The sequence below is a fragment of the Sinohyriopsis cumingii genome, chromosome 5, assembly GCF_028554795.1.
Source record: "Sinohyriopsis cumingii isolate HCF-2022 chromosome 5, ASM2855479v2, whole genome shotgun sequence".
In the NCBI taxonomy this organism is placed as follows: Eukaryota; Metazoa; Mollusca; class Bivalvia; order Unionida; family Unionidae; genus Sinohyriopsis; species Sinohyriopsis cumingii.
Window position 1 is genome coordinate 146,554,054 of NC_142965.1, and position 20,604 is coordinate 146,574,657.

Consider the following 20,604-nt stretch of genomic DNA (forward strand, 5'->3'; position numbering starts at 1 on the left):
AATAGTAGGGCAGGACGAGAGCGCATGAAATAGGAGCGTAGTACATGAGCGTATGAAATAGTAGGGTAGGACAAGAACGTATGAAATAGTAGGTTAGAACACGAGCGTATGAAATATTAGGGTAGGACAAAAACGTATGAAATAGTAGATGAAGATAGGAGGGTATGAAATGTTAGGGTGGGACATAAGCATATGAAATATTAGTGTAGGACACTAGTCTGTGAACTATTAGGATGGGAGAGGATCTTACGAAATACTTAGAATATATAGCGCTTTTTTAATGTTTCAATTTTTTCTGAGTTTACAAGATTGATAGAAATATATTTCGTATTGGAAACTGATTTTCCGCTGATTTAAAAGACAAATAGACGGTTTATCAATGAAAATTAGTTCATTGTACCCATAATTTGTGTTTAACTCATTTTCTGATGCACTGTCGCCTGTAGAATCGGGAAACTTGGTATGAAAATGGTATTATGTTGAGTAATAAAGCCAGCTGTACAATCTAGGTTACCGTAACCGACCTATATCTTACGGATAAATGACTTTTGCTTACCTTTACGTTAAGTTCATCGTATACTAGAGCCATCGGTCACTGTGACCTATTTGTCATGTTTTCCAATAAGGCTTTATCGCCATTATTTTGTTTTGCGTGTTTCACGTTAAATCGACATGTCTTATGAGCAAAACCCTTTTTATTCTAGTTGATTGAGTACTGTAATAGTATCTTCTCTTTTTCTTTCATTTTCCATTCTTTCTTTTATTTCGAAAAATAAATTTGTTTACGAATGACTCGATGTTCTTATTTTATTTCTGAGAGTAATAAATATGTGGAATTCGTTCAAGCGCATACAGTTCCAAAGAGTTGGTTCTGGTCAAGTTGAGAGGCCTTATTTATTATTTTTGTTTATCTTTTATTCTTTCTATTAATCTGAAGAACTAAATTTATAATTTTCATGCGAGACAACTATGCAGTTGTGGACAAATATAGTCAATAGAACTCATCAGAGACACAGACAGACATATGGACACACATACAGATGAGAAACATACACACCTACAGACAAACAGACCCTTTTTGTTCTCTGCAAAAACATCACTTACCATCTGCCATAATATCATATCCAGTGAAGGTAAATTCTCTTTTAATGTTTGTTTGGACAGTTCGTTTTGCTGAGCATCGGGTGGACGCGGATGCAGATCCGTGTAACTTGGAATCATCCTTTAGAACGTGGTTAGATGCTGGTGTACACACCTTACTTTGCCTGGTACTTGGTCTTGAAGAAACACTGGAACTCTCTGAATCTGAAACATTTCCTATTTGTTTTGTGGATTTAGTCCGACTCAAATAAAGGGGTGCTGTTTTTGGACCTTTTCCAGTGCTTTTAGTTTCAGTTGCAGACATTCTTCTCTCGAAGGTTTTAGTTCTCGCATAGGTTTCAGGTAAATTATCACCATCACCTTTCACGGTATGCCCATTCTCATTATTGAACTCCGCTTCTTCTCTCACGGGTGATTTGTCATTACCCCTTATCGATTCTTTTGAAGCCTTCATGATTGCGCTTCGGTAAATCTGGACCGTTTGTTGTGCTAACTATAGTTCCCTGCAAAATATGTATTGTCTACACAGTTATAAAACGATTTATTTAATGGGCAATTGTCAAATACAATAAGTTTTTCTTGATATACGTATATTCATTTGTTCACATATCGCTACCGCAGATTCTCTCAATTTTAACTTTCTCGCAAGTAAATATTTCATACTTTAGTCTATATACAAATTTATCAGATATATCGCAGATTGAATAGTGCCAAACACGTTTTTCCAGCGGCTATCTTGCACTTTTTAAGAGGTACTTATTCCTCTTAACACTTTATGTTCTTTATCTTGCCTCTGCATATCTCAAGCAGGCAATATTGGCAACGGTTTTCACCGTGACTTATCGCCGTTCTAGTAATTACTTAATCTGGGTATATCACTAGCATTCAAAAGGTCGATCACACATTATCTTCATGTCTACATATGACGTAAATCCTTCAGATGCTTCATTCGAGAGTTAATAGCCCTTGTAACAGTCCAGATTTATCAAAATGCGGACACGGGCTGTAATACTAATCTTAATCTTTACCATTCACAGATTAGCTGTTGTGATGAGGAAGCCGCGGTAGCTCAGGCGGTAGAGCATTGGACACGAGGGTAATGTGATCGATACACGACCAGGCCAGCCTAGGCATGTCCTTGGGAAAGGCACTTAGTTCCCGTTTCCTTGGTATGATATATTCAATAGTGTCTTTAATGAGCCATTGAAACAAGAAGAAAGCTGTTGCACATATAATTAGATTAAATTGCCCTAGAGTACTACAATATAGTTGGATTAAAGTGTTCCCACAAGTACTGTCATATAGTTAGATTTAAATCTACCAACAAGTACTGTCATATAGTAAGATTTCAATGTCCTGTCATATAGTAAGATTTCAATATCCTGTCATATAGTAAGATTTCAATGTCCATACCAGTACTGTCATATAGTAAGATTTCAATATCCTGTCATATAGTAAGATTTCAATGTCCATACGAGTACTGTCATATAGTAAGATTTCAATGTCCTGTCATATAGTAAGATTTCAATGTCCATACGAGTACTGTCATATAGTAAGATTTCAATGTCCTGTCATATAGTAAGATTTCAATGTCTATACGAGTACTGTCATATAGTAAGATTTCAATGTCCGTACGAGTTCTGTCATATAGTAAGATTTCAATGTCCCTATGAGTACCGCCATACAGTAAGATTTCAATGTCCAGTCATATAGTAAGATTTAAATGTTCTGTCATATAGTAAGATTTCAATGTCCATACGAGTACTGTCATATAGTAAGATTTCAATGTCCCTATGAGTACTGTCATATAGAAAGATTTCAATGTTCTGTCATATAGTAATATTTCAATGTCCCTATGAGTACTGCCATATTGTAAGATTTTAATGTCCCTACAAGTACTGTCATATCGTAAGATTTCAATGTCCTGTCATATATTAAGAATTCAATGTCCATATGAGTACTGTCATATAGTAACATTTCATTCTCACTACAGGTACTGTCATATAGTAAGATTTTAATGTCCATACGAGTACTGTCATATAGTAAGATTTCAATGCCCCTACTATTACTGTCATATAATAAAATATCAATGTCCATACGAGTACTGTCATAGAGTAAGATTTCAATGTCCATACGAGTACTGTCATATAGTTAGATTTCAATCCCCTACGAGTACTGTCATATAGTTAGATTTAATCTCCCTACGAGTAATGTCATATAGTAAGATTTCAATGTCCCTACGAGTACTGTCATAAAGTAAGATTGTAATGTCTATGCAAGTTCTGTCATATAGAAAGGTTTCAGTGTCTCTACGAGGACTGTCATATAGCAAGATTTCAGTGTCACTACAATTACTGTCAAATAGCAAGATTTCAATGTTCCTATGAGTACGGTCATATAGATAGATTTCAATCTCCCTACAAGTACTGTCATATAGCAAGATTTCAATGTCTCTACCAGGACTGTCATATAATAAGATATCAATGTCCCTACGAGTACTGTCATAAAGTAAGATTGTAATGTCCATACAAGTAGTGTCATATAGTAAGATTTCAATGTCCCTACGAGGATTGTCATATAATAAGATTTCAATTGCCATACGACTACTGTCAAATAATAAGATTTCAATGTCCCTATGAGTACTGTATAACCTTTAACAAACGTTCTGGTGCGTGTGGACGAACATATTTACTAGAAATGTTAACATTGTTGACGCCACAGACGAAGTCGTCGCATTCGACGGAAACGTCATATATATGTATTGCTATCCACTAACGCATACATTGCAGTAATGGGACAATGAGTGTGTGAAGCAAGAAAGAAAGGGAAAACGACATACGTGGTATCCGCATGAATATTGCGAGAACACACACTCAACGTAAGCAACAACAAACAAGAGTGACTGAAACTCAAATACACTATTAAAGTTTCAGTAAATCTAATTTCTAATCTTTATCAGCATTGCAAATCAGTTTCGGCTTTTGCATTGATGACATCTGTACGAAAGTCAGTCCGCCCCCCCCCCCCCCCCGTCATCTTCAGGTCGTGGTTTGAATTTAAATCCTTTTCTCGAACAGTGTTGCTCGAAAGGTCACATACGTTGGCAGTTAGACTACTACACCAATCAGCGAAAAATAGGTCAGTGCATCCTATGTTTCACTGTCTAGTGATGTCTATTGCCATTTGCGTTTAGCTAATTTTTCAGACACTATTGCCGATGAATCACACGACTTGGCATGTAAATGTTGTTTTTGTAGGGTTTAACGCCATTTTTCAACACAGGATAGGCTATACATGGTGGCCAGTATAAATGGAGGAGGAATAACCTGATAAAGATGAGCTAGTAATTTTTAGTCACATTCATTTATTGAAAGTTACTAATTTTATTATTGCATGCATTTATTTGTCTTTTGTTTCTCATTCCTTAACTACCGACCCACGAGAAACTACTGGCAAGCTTTCTCACATGACTACATTAGCCGAATCCTAGACTCGTACTCACGTAGACAGCGGTGAGATAGCAGTGATCCGAAACGGTGAGCGCTTAAGACCACTCGGCCACTCGGGGCTCTGGCATATAAATGCATCAGGAGAAGCACTACGGTCATCAGTTTAATGTTGGTATTTCGATGTGACATGTAATATACGACTTTTCATAGTCAAGTTGTGTGTGTTAACCTTAACGTTGATATCATTTTATGAGGCACTATTGCCCAATGAAACAATTTCCAAAAATGGACCAAAATCCTGTTCAACAAAGTAACTTCAAAAGTGCAGGTCAACGGAGCTAGTACTGAGCAATTTGAAATCCCAAGATCAGTGCGGCAAGGATGTTCACTATCTATGCTATTATATCTAATAGCAATAGAAATACTAAGCATAAAAATAAAACTAAATACAAGGATTGAAGGCATAAAAGTTCCAAAACATAAAAGAGGAAATAAAGATGTTACAACACGCCGATGATTGTACATACTTCATAAAAGACCCTAATTCCTATAAATACTTGATACAGGAATTTGAAAAATTTGGAAAAGCCTCGGGGTCAAAAATCAACCATAAAAAAACGGAAATACTAAAAATAGGAAACTGGAGAGGAAATCACTCTGGATTAACCTCCCCCCCCCATCAGATCAAGGAGAAAATCAAAGCACTAGGTATATATTTCGGAAAAGGAGAAGAGCAAGCAAACTGTAAAGAAATGAGAGAAAAAATAGACAAACATGTGAACATCTGGGCACTTACGCCACTCTGCCTCATGGAACGGGCCCAAGTGGCCAAAACATACATATATTCAAATATTAATTATATACTAAAGTCAAACGACATTAATAATACAACACTGCAAAAAATTGATAAACCCATCATTAACTATATTTGGGATTTTAAAACACATTATGTAAAAAAAGAAACTTTATATAAAGCAAGGGAAAAAGAAGGACTAGCAATACCGAATCCAATGTTAATTAAGCATGCTAATATTCTAAATAGATTTAATAAAATAAAAACAGAGCCAGAATACCCGTGGGAAGGGATATATATATATATATATATATATATATATATATATATATATATATATATATATATATTTGTTTGGTTTGTTTTATGAGAAACAGAAGAGACATTTATGAAAATAATAAACTTGTTAAAAAATCTAGAAGTACCTAGAAGATTTAGATATATTAAAGAACTACTACAGATGTATAGAGATAATAAAGAGCTATGGGAACTAGATGATAAACTTACATACAAAAGGATAAGGGAAATAACTACAAAAAAGTATAAAAATAAAGCAGAAGAAGAGAAGCTATATATTAATTGGGAAAGAGCATGGGGGCATTGGGTTAAACTAGGCTTCCTTAAAATACAAAGCCTCTGCTTCAAATACATGCATGATGCATGGTTGACGGGAGAGGCTGCAGTACGACGGCATATGGTCCGAGTACCGCCAAATTGTCCACTGTGTAAAAAAATTGTCCACTGTGTAAAAAAAACTATTTTTAGCAAACATCATGTTATCACTCAGTGCGAGAAAAGAAAAGTAGAAAGACTAAGAGTTATAGAGAAAATTAGTAAGAACGACAGATATAGAAAAGAAAACTTACTATACTTAGATGGGAAATTTGGCAAAGAAACACTATATAAAATAACTGACTATATTGTAGACACAATGAAAGCTGTGGCCAGATCATAGTGATAGGGAAATGAATAAAAAAAGATAAAAAAATATTAAAAATTCCATTGTTTACCTTCAATCGCAATTTACATTTCAAATATTTAGCAAGCAAATATAAAAATCCCCCAGTCATATAACTTCCTAAAACTGAATATTTGTAGAAATATCCCACACATAAATTGTTATTATGACTCTCAAATCTTCCAGTCACATAACTTCCTAAACCTAAAGGAACCTTTTGTTTTCTCATCATTCTCTCATTCTTAATGGGTTTAGGAAATGAGAAAAACAGGGAGGGACAGGGATCCCTAATGGGGGAAGTACGAGATAATGAAGTCACGGGGCTACGTCACATGGCGCTACGCGAAGTGAACAGGCCCTTGAAAGAGTTTTGGAAATATCCCCAGGTGGGAAACTCAGGTGTACAACACAAAGAAATAACTACTCGTATATACTCTCGACCTAATTCACTCTGTCGCTGTTACTTAGCTCCCGTACTGTGTATCTATCCCCATTTAGCGGGAAATAAATATAAAAATTACCTTTTGTTTTTTTTGGAACATAATCTTAAATAAAAAAAGGCGGACTAACTCGAGCACGGAGAAATACAGTAAATAAAGAAAGTGTTGACCCCTGTTCGAGCCCAACCGACCTAATCATATTAACTTAAGCGAAGAACGACACAGACCAACACACACATAAAACAATAGCTTCTTTTTTCTTTCAAAACCAATATTCCACCGTTTCTTCGCCAAATTCCAAATTTGAAATAAATATAACCATTAATAAAATATAAGATTGTAAGACAACTGGGTTAAAATTTGAAATAACTGGCTATCCCTACAAAGAAAACTATATATAGCACACATACATATAGCAATATACACATAGAACACACTGGATATAGTTGACCTCTAGCCAAGGTCAACTAGAAAATCAGGAATGGGACTTCGAGTAAGGTGATAGAAACCAACTCAGAAGAACCACCCTGTAGAAAACACTAGGAAATCCAACAAATACCCCGTCAAAAATTGTTTTAAAATTAATTTTTGATCGGAATTCTTTTCTTTAAAATAAACATACAACACACCTGGGGGAAAACACATACATATAAAAACTTTCCTTTTGTTTGGACAAGTGGCAGGGGGCATCTGTCTGGTCCCATCACCCCCCACCCCGAAAAAAAAAAAGAAGAATGTAAATGAAAAGCATGACTTTTTCGACCTTTCAAACACATGGATTCATGTAAGTATTCTAATTATGTCAATGAAACACCTGAATGCATATGCGTCTTACTACAAAACATGTCGTGTTCCTCCTGTAATTACGCTTTTTTAACTAGTGATTCATTTATTTATGTATGTTTTTTATTTATTTATGTGGCTCAACTTAACTAAAATACTGTACTTATTTAAACAGAACTTCTGATAATTTGCAAACATTTTGCTTCGTTCTTTCTTACGCTTCTGTTTCTAGCTGCTTTTTCTGAACATGCCTGCCATAATGTATGTATCATTGTACAGGACAGTTTTTCTCTACATGTATCTATTCTCTAGTCAACTTATTTATTTATTAATCAAAATATCTCCCCCTCTCCCCCTCCCTCGTTAGCTGTTGATATCCAAGTTCTGCCTACCTATTCGACCATTTTGTAATAGATTCCTCAAATATCAATTTACAGGTAAGATGTTTATGCTTCATCACTACTACTCACAAGGTCAGGTCACATTAGCACAAAATATACGGTCTTTAATGTTACACTTTAAGAATTATGAATGACGTTGCAATTCTTACGGGCCACGTAATTGTAGAAATATGATATTGTAGATCAAACAAAGGTTTCTTTTATGTTGTCTCGTAAGCTCAGTGTAATGACAATTACATGCCGAAAATAAATACATATACTAACTCTATCTACTGATTTCCTCCTATTATGATATAATTTTCAAAGAACTAAAGTCAACACTGCCAACCAGTACAATACGACCTTATTATTCAGATGTATAATGCATGAAAGAGGATTACCAAAGCTCTGTGTGTGTGTATATGCGTGAGTGTGTTTATATCATGAGAGAGAGAGAGAGAGAGAGAGAGAGCAAGCAAATTTACAAATCAAAATAATATTCCGATGTTTCCTTACTTTGATATATTCATGTTTTATCGAAACGGGTCACTTGCTTCAAAAGTGTTCTAACACGTAAAGAACCGGGTCAATCATATTTATTTTTCATGACATTGACTGTTTTAATGCTGGTTGGGGTGTGCAATGTCCAAACTCCAGTGTTACGGGAAACAACGAGAGGTTGAAACGTGAAAGATTAATTTGAAAGGTAGACATATGATCAATTCGATCAATTACAAACTTTTTTGGAATTCTATCTTTTACAAATTTGTGAAATTTAAAAAAAAACCTAATCGTTGCATCCCTGACTTATCAATATTTATTTAAATATAGCCCTGGATAATGCCTATCAAAGGTAAAAGGAAACTTACTTTAAGCTAATGCAATTATAAGCACTTATTGTCTCCCTAACTGTATTGTACAGTTATCACCTAAGTTATCAATAAAGTCATCAGAGTCGATTTTGTGATCGTCATTTCATTGTCAGTAATTTGATTTAGTAGCATAACCATAACAATGTAAACATTGAAGTAGTGGTACGGGAGGGGGAGTTGTTGATAATTAAACTAAAACATATTTCGAAGAAGAGTTACTATTACATATCCCAACATTTTTAGAAATCATTCAGTCAAGTGCATTTCAATGATAAACCGATCTTCAGTGGCATAAAAGACACAGATGTTCGTTTAAGTTTGGAAACAAATTTGATATTGCAAAAAAAAAAAACAAAAAAAAAAAAAAAACGTTAAAAGCTCTCCCTCCTTTTGTTCTCAAAGTTCTTTGTGCTTACGTTTATTTGGAAAGGTTTATCCGCCTAAATGTTTTGTACAAACTTTTCTTTCCATTTTGTCGACCTTTACTTTTAGTCGGCACGATATAGTCACTTTTGTGGCGATGTGCCGTAAAATGTTGTTGCTTGCATACATACATACATACATACATACATACATATTTCTCAATTTCAAACCACTAGCCAGTTCAGTAATGTTTAGTCCGACTAAATATTTTTTATGAAAAGTTACAAAATTCATTCACAACACCGAGCCGTAATTCCTTTGGAAATCACATGAAGCCGAAAATGTACCATCAACAACATAAGCAATGACGATGGTAAAAACAACAATAAATGATGACAAGTAACAGAGGAACAATACACGAGTAGTAACCTGGTTATTGGTGTTAATTGCAAATATTCCTCCACGATTTCGCACTTGACCACTTGAATTCCTTAGAGTCTGAGCAATATATTATATTTGGATGGAAATTTCGATAAGAAAACCTAATATAAAATAACCGACTATATAACAGCAACCATGATGGCCTGTGGGCAAGTTATCTCAATAGGTCGATAGCCTGCCCCCATTAGCTATCAACCAAGGGGTGGGGGTGAGAAAGAGGCTCAGGCAAAACGCCCGCGTAGGGGCGATAACGCAAATGCGGGCTGAAGCCCGGTCTCACCTCTCGCCCCTCAAAAAAAGTATTATCTGGCCTTTATCTGTAAATGAACCGAAGTACAGGGCGCCCTCTGGTGCCTCAATAAAACTAGGAATACAATAGAAAAACTGAAATTTTGCCATTACTTTCCTAAGTAGACTATTAACTAACTTATATTAAATACTTAAATGTAAATTGCTGGTAGGGGGAGCGAGGACGGGATATGGGGGTGGGAAGAGAGGCATCGGTTTCCTACCCACTAGGGGTGTGCTACCGCCAATGCGCGGGCTGGAGCCCTCACCTCGAACATACGTTTCCAACTCCCCTAGAACATAAATAAATTATCCTATAGAATCATAGGAAGAATTATTTTTTCTTCTAACCAACACTTCTTAAATATAAAGGATAACTATCAGCATAAGACTATAATAAAAAATGGAAACACAAGTTTGTAGTATTATGAGGGAACAGGGGACCATCTCATGGAAAGTACAGTGATAGAACGTCACAGAGCTATGTCACAAGGCGCCTCGCGAAGTGGACAGGTCTGCGAAAGAGCATCAGAAAAACCCACATGATGACATTTTACAAACTAACAAAACACCGAACTATTAAGTAACCCTGCACTTACTAGCTAACAAGTCTTTTAAAAAAAATTGGAACATGTTTTGACAATAAAGTAAATTATAGAGAGGAGGCCTAACTCGAGTCATAAGAAACACAAGGTAATACAGAAAGTGCAGATCCCGACTCGAATACAGCCTGCCTCAGTACGGGTTTATCCTTAATGCGAGAAACGACACATCATTTGCATTTTTGCCTGAACTAATAGTACACCATTTCATCTCGCCAAAGTTCAAGATTAAAAAAAAAATGTTTATAACTGTTCAATTTTTGTTTCAGGACAAACAAATGTCCATTTAACAATATTTAAGATAACTGGGAAAAATTTGGCATAAGTCTGGCCGTCCTCACATATAAACTATATAGTAAGATACACATAGCATACACAGGACATATGATATATTTGGAAAAGATAAAAAAAAAAAAAAAAAAAAACAAGGCTAGAAAATCTGAAAATGGGGATTAGACCCATCGTAGGACAAACATCCTTTAGGAAACACTAGGGAGCAATAAATACCCCGTCAAAATTTAGTTTTGATAACTAAAATTTTGAACGAAATTCTGTTTTAAACTTAAACAAACACGCACATCTTGGAGGCTACAAAAATACATGAAACACTTTATACTGTTTTTGGATAAGTGGAGCGGGAGCATCTGTCTGGTGCCCCCCACCAAAAAAAAAAATAAATAAGTCACGACTTATCAAGTATATGAAATTAAAAAAAAAAGATTTAGTCCTGTAACAAATGCAGGGATTCATTTTTGTATAAAATTGGAGAAAAATTACCAAAACAAGAACATGTGGGATTTCGTTATTTGTGTGTTGGGTTTGCTGAGTTATTGTAGTCGTTGTTGTTTTGGATTTCGTTTGATATATATTGTTGTGTGTCGCGTTTGTGTTTTCCTTGCGTGTTTTGACATTACCGGGATTCCCCGAACTATAAAAATGCGTTAAAATTGCAAACGTTTATTTCACTGTATCATCAAACATTTTCAAGCTTCAATTGTATTAGGCACATTTATGTAACTTTCTCAACTTCCATTATTGTGTTAATTGTTTGTCTTGTCTTTGTTTTATGTTTGCATTTGACAAAGATTCAACAAAAATGCAAGTTAAAAACTAGTGTTGCACTCCACTTTTCGTTGTTAGTCCATGACATGCAATCCATTCCTGTATCTAATGCACATAAAAGGATTTATTCTGCATTTTAATTTGTGTTCGTTATAAATTTATATTTTAATGCTATTTATTTGTATTTATGAAAATATAGTTACTATTATGAAGCAGCTTCCTGTAGATGGTAGGGACATGTTGGTACTTAAACACTTAATCATTCACTCTGACAGGTTGATAAGTAAACACCTAATAATTGACTCTGACAGGTTGATGCTTAAACACTCAATCATTGACTCTGACAGGTTGATGCTGAAACACTTATTAATTGACTCTGACAGGTTGATACGTGAACACCTAATAATTGACTCTGACAGGTTGATAGATAATGAAAGACACGCTTAATAACTGACTTTGACAGGCTGACAGTTAAACACTTAATACTTTACTCTGGCAGGTTGATACGTAAGCACTTAATAATTGACTCTGACAGGTTGACGCTCTTTCCCTGCGAAATGTAAGCCGAATTCTTATCACATTTCCAAAACGATCCATCTGTTCTGCAGAATATTCAAGCAGTTATAGTGAAACCACGTCAGTTAATCTGTTCGTTTTTTCCCCAATATTTAAGGTTGGGTGTTATTCATATAGTTGTATTTACCCACAAATTCTTGGGGCGTATAATGTAAAACTCTGAATGTTACTTCATTTGAAAGACTCCTACATGGAGCTACCGTTATAACAGGTGTATCATACGTCTATTATGAAAGAAGTGCGTCTTTGTGGAATATCCGCTTACGGGGTTATTCGGCATTTAAATAAACAAACAATTACGCCCCCGATTAACTTTGGAATGGGAATTAAAATTTCGATACTTTAATTTCAATACAATTAGTAAAATAATACACACAAAAAGCCAAAAAATGACACAGAAACCAAGGTCAAGATTTACGTGGTTTTTGTTACTGCATGTTTACTATCAAGTGGTGATTTATGCCTGACAACCACGAGAAGACTAATACCGTATGCCTCGTCATGGAATAACCTATTTTTGAAACCTTCAAAATACTAACAAATAAAAACGTGAACGGGTTCTGAATAATAGTCTCAACTTCCAACAATTATTTGGAAAAGATTTGAAACACAGTCACAATTTTAGACACTTATTTTATCACACTTTTAGACACTTACATTTTATCACATTTTAAGACACTTACATTTTATTTCTGAAATTAAATTAATCAGATATTCAAGTAGGGAGGGTAAATTACTATTCTATGTTAAAACCAAAAACAAATGTAGAAGGGCACGCTTGAAAACCCTTTCCGTTTCCAATTCGACTGATTGATAGACAAACCCATACTGTCAGAACAGGTAGATCAACATTCTATTGATCCCAATTCAACTCTTATTTTAGACACGCACTCACACTTGTTTTGGAGAGAGGTAGTTTGATGGGTAGATGTGTTAGCAAAATTGTTAATAGTCCGAAAAGTGATCTTAGACGTAGACGTAGAGTCATGTACGTATTCCTTCTTACATTTCAATTCATACAACTGTTATTCATTCCAAGGTCTACATATCGTCCATGAGTGTTGTATTTTATGTTGTCTTGTGTATGTATGTGTTTAAAATTCATCGTAAATTTATCAAAGTACGTAAATACTGCACACCCTTAACACACGCAAGTCTCTTTCTTTGCTTCTTTCTTTTCTGCTTTTTGATCTTAATTTTAACCTCTGATTATATTGTTATTTCTAGGGTCGCCATTTGTTACTTACCTTCAAGGAATCGTCCAAGTAGTAAAGAGTAAAATGTAGTGTTGTAATATTGTATTTCAATAGTGTATTACTTTTAGCATTTACAAATATTACAAATATTGCAAATGTTTCAAATATTGTGTGGTTATCAAATGCTTTATGTGCAACCGTAAACATAAAATCAGCACTGTCATTGTCAAAAGCTGAAAAGGAGAAGTTCGACAAATATCGACAATCTTTGTAATTAATTGCTCTAAAAGTAATATTAGATCTCTTTTTTAAACGCTTCACAAACAAAAATAGTTAGTAAACATATTTTTTGATTTCTTATGGATGATTTATTCCAGAAGTACTTTCGAATTAGATTTGCACACAAGCCAATATATACAGGGCATTCTAAACTAAAATGGTGTTCATCTTCGGTATCATGTAACGTTTCTTAAGGACTCACAAATGTACTCTTTTTTTTGTAGCTCTTCATGTGGCAAACCTGGACAAAGCTCTTACATATGCACATCCGTGGGTTAGGACGTATATTACACATAATTATGTATCAGAATCAAGCTAATTGCAAACAGTATATTTAATATTGATGTATATAATACTGATGTATGTAATGTTTGTGTATCATTTAAAATTATTGTTTTTAAAATGTAAAATACAAAACAAGAACCTGTTTCCCTTGTATCTTTTAGCTAAGCATTTACAAAATGTTTTGGCACACTTTGCGATGTTAACCGTATAAATTAATCTGCTATATACGATGTTAACGTTATACTAAATTAAACTGCCATTATGGTGTATTCCTTATCGACGTGTAAAGTCCTCTACTTTTACAATGGCCATTTATGTCAATAGAATACAGCCATTTGGTCTTTGTAGTCATGTGTTATGTATAATACATTTGTATTCAATATCCAATCGAATCGATATTTTTGATACAAGCTGGACAGCTTGATTTATTTACTTCAGGTGTTTACTGTTCCTGAATGACTTGGTCTCTATAAAAATACAAATAATTAAAAAATAAAAAATTAAATAATTTAGGAAGAATGAAATAATAGTTATAATCATGGGCCATTCACTTTTGGATATGTGAGGGACGGAATGGTGTATACTCAAAATTTGAAGAAGAAGAAGATGTTGAGGATGACGATGACTATAATCATCGTAATTATCATATGACGAGGACGGTAATGATGATTCCGATTCAAGATGGTGTAGTTGTCGATATGAGGTGAAGAAGAAAACAAAGTATTTGAAAGTCCCACGTGTCGTCTGTGAACTAGTTCCGACATCTTAAACAGAACTAAACTAGCTGAAGCCCTAGATATGCTATCATTGACAAAGTTCCACATTTAGTTCGTGTTTTGTTCATACACAGGCAGATTGTAAATAGCGTTTGACTAAAACACCCAAAGCCAATTTTTAAATTAAGTTAGAAACATGAAATTAAATGAAGGTCAATACATCTGCCTAGTGTAATTAACGACTTCATGAGGAGAAACAACTTACATCCACAAAACAAACACTTGACTCCTAGTTGTTTTTTTTTTTTTTTTTTTGAACGATGAGGGAATTCACAAAAAAGATAAGTGATAGAAGAAAGAAAGAAGAACAAAGTTGAAAAACGAAAACTGAAAACATTTTTTAAATGCCTAAACTTCATATGTATTTTGTATTGCCCTCATCCCAAAACATGTTGTATGACAAAGATCAGAGGTTTTATGATGCTTATCTTACCTAATTGTAGCCTGGTCGTTACAGTCAAGATCAAAATTATTTTAGTCACTATTCGGAATTTCCCACTGAAACCTTTTAGAATAGTCGTGTCCATTTCATTCCTGAAGCCTAACACGTTTGACTAGTATAGTTCTCATCCAAATATACCCACACGAGATCTCCAATACAGATTCGGTTGAGACGAATGATGTACCAGTCATAATGTCATCTCCAATAACTCCATACTTCATCAATATTCGTAAACTTATGCAATAATATGGATGAGGTCTGTCGATGAATGATAGAATGATATGCCTTCTTATAGATTCGTACGCCCCTTCCACTGGTTCGCACCACTGCGTGAAAGAAGCAAATTGTCAGTCCATGCTTATCGCTGTCAACAATTATAGATGTGAAGTGAACTCAGTCTTACCTCGATGGATTTTCTATTAATATGAAAGAATCTCTTTTCGTATCCCATTCGAAACTTAATGGGATTTATCATCGACTTACAGTCGTGCGTGGTTTGAGTTTTGTGTGGAAGAAATCGCAAATATCTTTCATGATCATAAACTGGGCGTTTTTTATTGCTGACTAGACCCATAATAAGTGGTAGTTTCAATGCAAACTTACGACTCTACTTTACCCAGGGAGTCATTTAATGAACGACACAGTTTTATGAAGAATGAGCAGTGACCCTTGTCGAATAGCTACGTGTTTATTATATTGGTCTCCTATAGTTATTGTTGAAATACTTCTTTCATCGTTCAATATATTCATACATTCTTTGATTTATGCATATACTATAAGTATAGGTTAGTGAATAGATAATATCTGACATTTCATACAGAGAGGTTGTGTGGGCATGTGGTCGACGATTTTGCGAGATGACTGCACGAGAACAAAAAAATCAAGCGAGATATCAGAACGTAGAACAAGCATCGGCTAGCATGCCTCATAACATTACAGAAATGTATACAATATTCAATCAATTATGTTGATTTTATTCTTTAGTCAACGTCATTATTAAATGTATTCATGTCGAGCATAACAAATAACTATAATGTCATAACGTGCTTTATTATCTGCATCACATACTGCATGTTCAGTAACCTAATATGTTTAAATCTAGTGAAAGATATTAAAGTATGTAGCAAAATATTTGCGCTGTGGTTTCCATTACTTCAGTCAGTGACACATTTACGTTTTGATTTCGATTACTTCAGTCAGTGACACATTTACGTTTTGGTTTCCATTACTTCAATCAGTTATACATTTACGCTTTGGTTTCCATTACTTCAATCAGTGACGCATTTACGTTTTGGTTTCCACTACTTCAATCAGTGACACATTTACGCTTTGGTTTTCGTTACTTCAGTCAGTGACTCATTTACGCTTTGGTTTCCATTACGACAATCAGTGATATATTTACGTTTTGGTTTTCATTACTTCAGTCAGTGACACATTTACGTTTCGGTTTTCGTTACTTCAGTCAGTGACGCATATACGATTTGGTTTCCATTACTTCAATCAGTGACACATTTACGTTTCGGTTTCGTTACTTCAATCAGTGACATATTTACGCTTTGGTTTCCATTACTTCAATCAGTGACACATTTAAGTTTTGGTTTTCATTACTTCAATCAGTGACACATTCACCTTTGTTTTTCGTTACTTTATTCAGTGACTCATTTACGTTTTGGTTTTCGTTACTTCAACCAGTAACAAATTTACGCTTTGGTTTCCATTACTTCAATCAGTGACATATTTACGTTTTGGTTTCCATTACTTCAATCAGTGACACATAATCAGTGACGCATTTACGTTTTGGTTTCCACTACTTCAATCAGTGACACATTTACGCTTTGGTTTCCATTACTTCAATCAGTGACGCATTTACGCTTTGGTTTTCGTTACTTCAATCAGTGACGCATTTACGCTTTGTTTCCATTACTTCAATCAGTGACACATTTGCGCTTTGGTTTCCACTACTTCAATCAGTGACACATTTACGCTTTGGTTTCCATTACTTCAGTCAGTGACACATTTACGCTTTGGTTTCCATTGCTTAAATCAGTGACACATTTACGCTTTGTTTCCATTACTTCAATCAGTGACACATTTACGCTTTGGTTTCCATTGCTTAAATCAGTGACACATTTACGCTTTGGTTTTCGTTACTTCAATCAGTGACGCATTTACGCTTTGTTTCCATTACTTCAATCAGTGACACATTTGCGCTTTGGTTTCCACTACTTCAATCAGTGACACATTTACGCTTTGGTTTCCATTACTTCAGTCAGTGACACATTTACGTTTCAGTTTTCGTTACTTCAGTCAGTGACACAGATACGTTTTGGTTTCCATTACTTGAATCGGTGACACATTTACGTTTTGGTTTTCGTTACTTCAGTCAGTGACACATTTACCTTTTGGTTTCCATTACTTCAATCAGTGACACATTCAACTTTTTTTCTTTACTTTATTCAGTGACTCATTTACGTTTTGGTTTTCGTTACTTCAACCACTAACAAATTTACGCTTTGGTTTCCATAACTTCAATCAGTGACACATTTACGTTTTGGTTTAAATTACTTCGGCCAGTCGGTTGAAGAATACGAGAATATTAGATCATGAAATGATAACGGTTATACAGGTAAAGGCAATATTATAATGATCTGTGAAATGTCACATGGTTTATTAGGTTATTCTTTTTTTCTTATTTCAATATAATTCCTTCTATTTCTCAGTTTCTTATTTCCAGATTTTTATAAGACTAAAATTATTCTGATAAAGATATGATGCAAACATGGCAACTTGCTGATTGCTCAAAATGTTATATATATATATATATATATATATATATATATATATATATATATATATATATATATATATATATATATATATATATATATAAAGATCCAAACTTCCATGTTAAAAAGAACGCAAGTCACTCTTCCTAGACTTTTATTTGTTAGTTTAGAAAATAATATAAAAATTTGATTTTCTGAACCATTCATCGCGCAGCACGAATAGAGGGGTCATGCCAATAATGAAATGTAATTACTTTTATTGTGCCTCGATGAGAGACGGATATTAAGAACGGAGGCATTATGGACTAGAATCAAAATGTCCATCAAGACGCCCATAGGATATTGGTCAAACGACCTAAAAGGCGACATTGGAGAAACGCGCATTGTTTGTCAAAGATACAAAAGCTGCCGTTCGCTCCATAGAACCACCGGAAAAATATAAATGTATGTTCTAATCTCACTCACATTGCAGGGTCTTGAACTGTAAATTATAATGAGTTGTCATGAGTAGTGAAGGGGGATATTATAGGGTCTATGGGATTTATCATTAAAAACACCCTTGGGAACATATAGGGTCTATGTAAATTTAACATGGAGAAAAATCGTGGGAACATATAGGGTCTATGGGAATTAACATGGCCAAAAACCCTGGGACAATATAGGGTCTATGTATATTTAACATGGCCAAAAAAACCCTTGGGACTGTATAGGGTCTATGTAAAATTGAAACATAAAAAAATAAAAAATAAAATAAAAAAAGGGGTAGGCAATGGAAAGGCTATCTCTTTTCGAGAAATATGGCTGGCCATGAAAAGGGCCTTTGGGTTTTCTTCTTCTGCTTCTAATTTCTTCTTTTCCTCCACCAACTTCTTATTTTATCTCCAACACTCTTTCTCTTCTTTTTTTTCTCCTCCTCTTCTTTCTTCTCTTCCTCCTCTTCTTCTTTCTTCCTCTTCTCATTTTCTTCTTCTTTTTCAATTTTTTCGTTCCATGTTCTTATTCTTATCTTTTCCTCTTCATCCTCCTTCTCCTCCTTTATTTCCTTCATCACACCACTGATCATGTCCTTTGCTTTTCTTAAGTTGTTAATTTCCATTTTTACTCTATGCGGACTATAAGAATAGTGGTCTTCAACGAGTCGTACGAGCATTTGTTCTATCATGCCCAAATTGTCAAGGACGTCTTGCAATGATTGAAATTTATCCAGGTGGTTTGAAGCCATCTTCTATGTAGAATGGTTTGAACGACGAATACTGTGGGTTCTTATACTTAAAGCGCGTACGTGAAGGAAAACATCCCCCTGAAAAACATAAAATCTATCTTACCTAGATCATGACCTAACAACGCGCGGACGTGAAGGAAAACATCCCCCTACTTTCTCATTTCATATAATATAACCCTAACTATACTCTCTACATACACTAAGAATCAATAAATAAACCCTTAATCTACTATCCACACCAACTTACGTGAGCTCTTACAAACACAAACACACTAACACATACCCTCACACTACCTTAAAAAAGAGTTAGTGTTTATATACACACTACTCTACCTACGCACATTGGCAAATCGATAGTTATTTCTTTTCTAGAGCATTGGGTAGCCCTGAAAAGGGCTGTTTTTTTGAACTCCTGATGCACCTATCTAATGGTTGCACCGTCCTGGCCTGGCGCCACACACGCATCTTCTTCCCCAGTCTTCTTTCACCTTTCTTCTGGGGAGCGCAGAGGGAGGATGATTCGCTTCAACACCCCAATCCTCTGTCTCGGGAATATTGAACGACATCCTCTCTTCTCTTTTCTTTTCCTCTTCTTCCCTCTCTCTTCTCTCCTCCTCTTCTTTTTTCATTCTTGCTTCTTCTATGATAGCCTCCGCTGATAGTTCGTTTACTATGCGCCTGGCATATTCCAGGTGCATCTGGAGTTCTAACAGTTTCACTATTCTACTATTCATTCTTCTGGCTGTGTTGATCAATCAACAAGGGTAGCTAGACTGCCCAGCGAGTTTCAATTTATAGTGAAAGCGCGGACGTGATGGAAAACATCCCCCTAATAACATAAAATTGATCTTACCTAGATCATGACCTAACAACAACGCGCGGACCTAAAAGAAACACTCACTCACTTTTTTATGCTACCCATCACTATTTTAAAATTTTTTATAAATCACTTCAATAGACTATCCACATACCCAAAGCAATCCAATCTAACCCCAAATATACACCTCAAACAGCCCAAAAAAACAAACATCATTTTAATCTACTATCCACACCAACCTACTTTATCACTTACAAACACAAACACACAAACACATACCCTCACATTTTTTAAGAAATAGATAGTGTTTATTTTCACACTACTCTACCTACACACATTGGCAAATCGATCGTTATTTCTTTTCTAGAGTATTGGGTTGCCCTGAAAAGGGCTGTTTTTTGTTTTGCTATGGCATTCTTTTTTTAGTTTCTAAGAATGCGATGTCCTCTGAGGATAGACTTTCTGGCGATAGGTCTGCTTCTTCGGAAAGAGAAGAAGAACTCTTTGGTGTCGATACGACAATCGACAAAGCCTCTGTCAGGTTCAGGTTGTTGCTGCTGCTGTTGCTGCTGTCTCTGAAGTCTGTACTTCTCTGTCCATTCTTCTTTTTCCCTGTTCATTTCTTCTCTGAAGAGCTCTTCTATCAGGTCTTCAGTGATTTTTAACATTCTCACATTCTCTATTTCTTCTGGC

The 20,604-nt window shown here is 35.0% G+C and overlaps 1 protein-coding gene across 3 annotated transcripts in view; it reads right to left on the reverse strand.

The window, feature by feature from the left end:
- The window catches only part of LOC149800416 (uncharacterized), a 156,749-nt gene that overhangs the window by 41,259 nt on the left and 94,886 nt on the right, over positions 1–20,604 (reverse strand). Inside the window, exons 1-2 of one of the 3 annotated variants that reach the window (XM_089960055.1) lie at positions 15,078–15,375; positions 1,105–1,604 (exon numbers count right to left, since the gene is read on the reverse strand). In XM_089960055.1, coding sequence (XP_089816181.1) covers positions 1,105–1,555 — 451 coding nt within the window. In that variant the 5' untranslated portion in view covers positions 1,556–1,604; positions 15,078–15,375. Of the gene's footprint in view, positions 1–1,104; positions 1,605–15,077; positions 15,376–20,604 lie in introns of those variants that run through there. The other 2 variants (XM_089960053.1, XM_089960054.1) reach the window with 2 other exon arrangements.